The sequence below is a fragment of the Ciona intestinalis genome, unplaced genomic scaffold (genome assembly GCF_000224145.3).
Source record: "Ciona intestinalis unplaced genomic scaffold, KH HT001024.1, whole genome shotgun sequence".
Classification (NCBI taxonomy): domain Eukaryota; kingdom Metazoa; phylum Chordata; class Ascidiacea; order Phlebobranchia; family Cionidae; genus Ciona; species Ciona intestinalis.
This window is the reverse complement of record NW_004191345.1, coordinates 1-3,060: the sequence shown is the minus strand read 5'-3', so window position 1 is coordinate 3,060 and position 3,060 is coordinate 1. Positions and strand designations below refer to the sequence as shown.

Genomic DNA, 3,060 nt, shown 5'->3' with positions numbered 1-3,060 from the left:
TGTTTAGCCAGAAAACCATATAATCCGAAAAATCTGATTATACACAGAAAACCATATATATATTCAGAAAAAATTTTTTTTTTAGTGAATTGGATTTACTACTTTCGTATGAACAGCTTTGTCATTGAAAAGCAAGATGAAGAAGAAAACTTGATTCCCAATATCAAGTAGGATATTGTAATAATTCATGCTAGTCCAGTTTAATGCAGTATATTCAACAGCACTGTGACAGTTAGTGACAACATATATCAAACTTGACAAGTTATTATGCAGCATCGTTCATTCATTTTTTAATTAAACTACTTTTAGGATTGTCATTAACAATGACCTTCAAATGGAACAATTATACGTTGCTGGTTGGAAAATAAAGCAAAGAAGGTGGCCTTTGGTGAATTTTAAAATGAACTCCTGCATTAATATTCTGTGTATGTATTCATAGTTCTGTAGTTTGAATTTGCTTGGTTAACTTGGTATAAATACTTTTCAGCTGTCTTTGACAACATCAGCATCTGTAAAGGAGTTGAAAATCAAGGATGTTTCAAAAATCATTGTGCCTATTATTGGGATGAAAAAAAAGATCAAATATGTAAAAAGTATTCATACTTCAGACCTAATAAATGCCATGTCATTTGTTCAAGTAGGTTTTTTGTAGATATGATTGTGTGGTATTACAGACGTTTGTATTTAGATCCTGCAGGCTGTTGTGTTGAATGTGAAATCATAAACAATCAAGCCACCAAAAGTTCCGAGGATGTTCCATGTTCTACTTCTACAGTGGGTGATAAAACCATGATGGTGAGCATTAATAAACTCAGTTCACAGCATCTAAGTAAGTCTAACATTTTTTATATTATAGAAGCTTTTTGGGAGGGATGTTTCAACTCTCAATGAATGGCAAATATTGTTTTTTCAAGAACAGATCAAGAATGCCAAAGTGGACCCCAAAGGAAGAAAATTTCACCCTGACATGATACGCTGGTCTATTGAATTATATGCACGGTCTCCGGCTGCTTATCATCATATTCGTAACAGTGATGTATTATTTTTACCTTCTCCAGCCACAATTTCAAAGTACAGGTAAACTGAATTCATGGATAAGTTACTATCCATTAATAATGTATGTGACACTGGTATACTACTAGGACACTAGGTGTACTAGTAATACTAATGTTTTTTTATTCTTTAGAAATAACTTTAAAGCTACGCCCGGAATAAATGAAATGGCTCTTGAGGAATTGGATCGAATAATGGAAGAGAATGAATCACTTCCAGTGTACATCACAGTGGATGAAATGAAAAGTTAGTAAATTTGATTGGTACTGACAGTTTGTATTTATTTATTATTTTCAGTTCGCGAGAATCTAGTATATCAAAATGGAGAAATATCTGGGTTTGTTTTGGGGTGGGAAACAAATGAAATTGCAACCCATATTATTGGTATGTGTTATTTTCTTTATTAATGATAATAGGGTTTTTAATAACATTTTAAATAAAATTATTTTTTAGTTTTCTATGTTCGATCATTTAAAAAAGAGGTAAGTATACCGCTTGCCTGGTATCCCACAAAGAGCACACCAGCCTGTCAAATTTCATTAAAATTCTGGAAAATCTTGTATGAATTGGAAAAAAGAAACATTCATGTCCATGCTGTAGTGGCTGATGGTGCAGCCACGAATAGAAAATTCTTTAAGCAGTTATCTGGAAAAAAGAACATCCCCTTGCAAGGAGTTTTTTCTGCACCAAACCCATATAATATCAACAACCCAATTTATCTCTGTTCTGACGTTCAACATTTATTGAAGGTGTGTGAATTGACATTTCTCATAATAACCATAATTTTTGTTCTTATTTTCATTTGCCATATTTAGACTGTTCGGAATGGATTGCTCTCATCCGGTTGGAGCGGAAAGAGATTGTTAAACATAAATGGTGAATGTGGAAGAGAAATAATTTGGAAGCATATTTCGGATCTTTATTCATTGGAAAAGTCTCTTCCTTTCACACGCTGGACTCGGCTTACACAAGCACATATGTCATTGAACAATTTTTCTAAGGTTAGTGTGTTTAAAGTTAGAAACAAGCAACAATTTACTGTTTTTAATTTAGATGAAAGTAAACTTGGCCCGAGACACAATTTCGTGGAAAGTGGGGAGATCATTGCGCATGATAAATGGTGCGGAAGCAACTGCAGAATTTATTTTACTGTTTGATAGGTAAGGTAATTATTAAATTATGGTTTAAGTGACAAATCTATGTAAAATTTTGATTTTCGTTTTGTAGATGGTATGAAATAATGACCTGTAAAGCCAATAACCCAGTGGACAGTATGGATGATGAGCGGATTACTTGGTTGCGAGATGAATTTCTACCCAAAATAAAAATGTGGCTGGTGTGTTTTATTCGCAACAACTGATATAACCAAAACATAACTAAATTCGCTATTTTAGCAAGATGTTAGAAACAATCACAAAAAAGAGAGTGACAAAAGACTTCTGCCAATGCCCACAATGGAAGGACTCTTGTTCACCACCAATAACTTTATTCAGCTTGCAAAAAGGTTGTTGGATCTGGATGGTATGAGATATGTGTGCTTCGGTACAATATCCCAAGATGTATTGGAAGCGTTTTTCGGAAACTTAGTAAGTATGAGATTACTATAGTTATTATACTTATAGGCTAACAATATTGTGAAATTTTAGCGGCAATTTGGAAGATTTTCTCAAAACCCTGATGCAGCGCAAGTTGCATATGGAGTGCAGCATATTGTCCAAAGGAAAATTATAAAAAAAGTAAAAAATGGTAACACTACATATGGATCCACAAATGCTTGGACAGAAGTTTCCCATGTTCCTTTCAAGAAAGTAAAATAATTTCTGAAATTTTTTATGTATTGTAGTGTGGTAGAGTTTTACTGGCTACTTCGTTCTGCCTCTAGCGTTTTTGTTTATTGGTTATTGTTTTGTTACATAGATATCCATCGTTTAGTTCATTAAACTTAATAAATGTTAATTCAGTTTATATACTAGTATTCTCCGTCACTGCAGTAATCAATAGTGCTAT

General features: G+C 33.2%; 1 protein-coding gene across 1 annotated transcript; it reads left to right on the top strand.

Moving 5' to 3' along the window:
* Positions 1 to 50: 50 nt before the first annotated feature.
* On the top strand, positions 51 to 2,861 carry LOC101242444 (the record flags this gene model as incomplete). Its single annotated transcript, XM_018816872.2, has 13 exons — positions 51 to 167; positions 310 to 425; positions 488 to 637; positions 689 to 795; positions 857 to 1,077; positions 1,187 to 1,299; positions 1,351 to 1,437; positions 1,507 to 1,802; positions 1,869 to 2,054; positions 2,107 to 2,213; positions 2,281 to 2,389; positions 2,448 to 2,639; positions 2,700 to 2,861. Coding segments are annotated over exons 1-13 (1,905 nt in total), but the record flags the coding sequence as incomplete, so codon positions are not given.
* Positions 2,862 to 3,060: the final 199 nt, after the last annotated feature.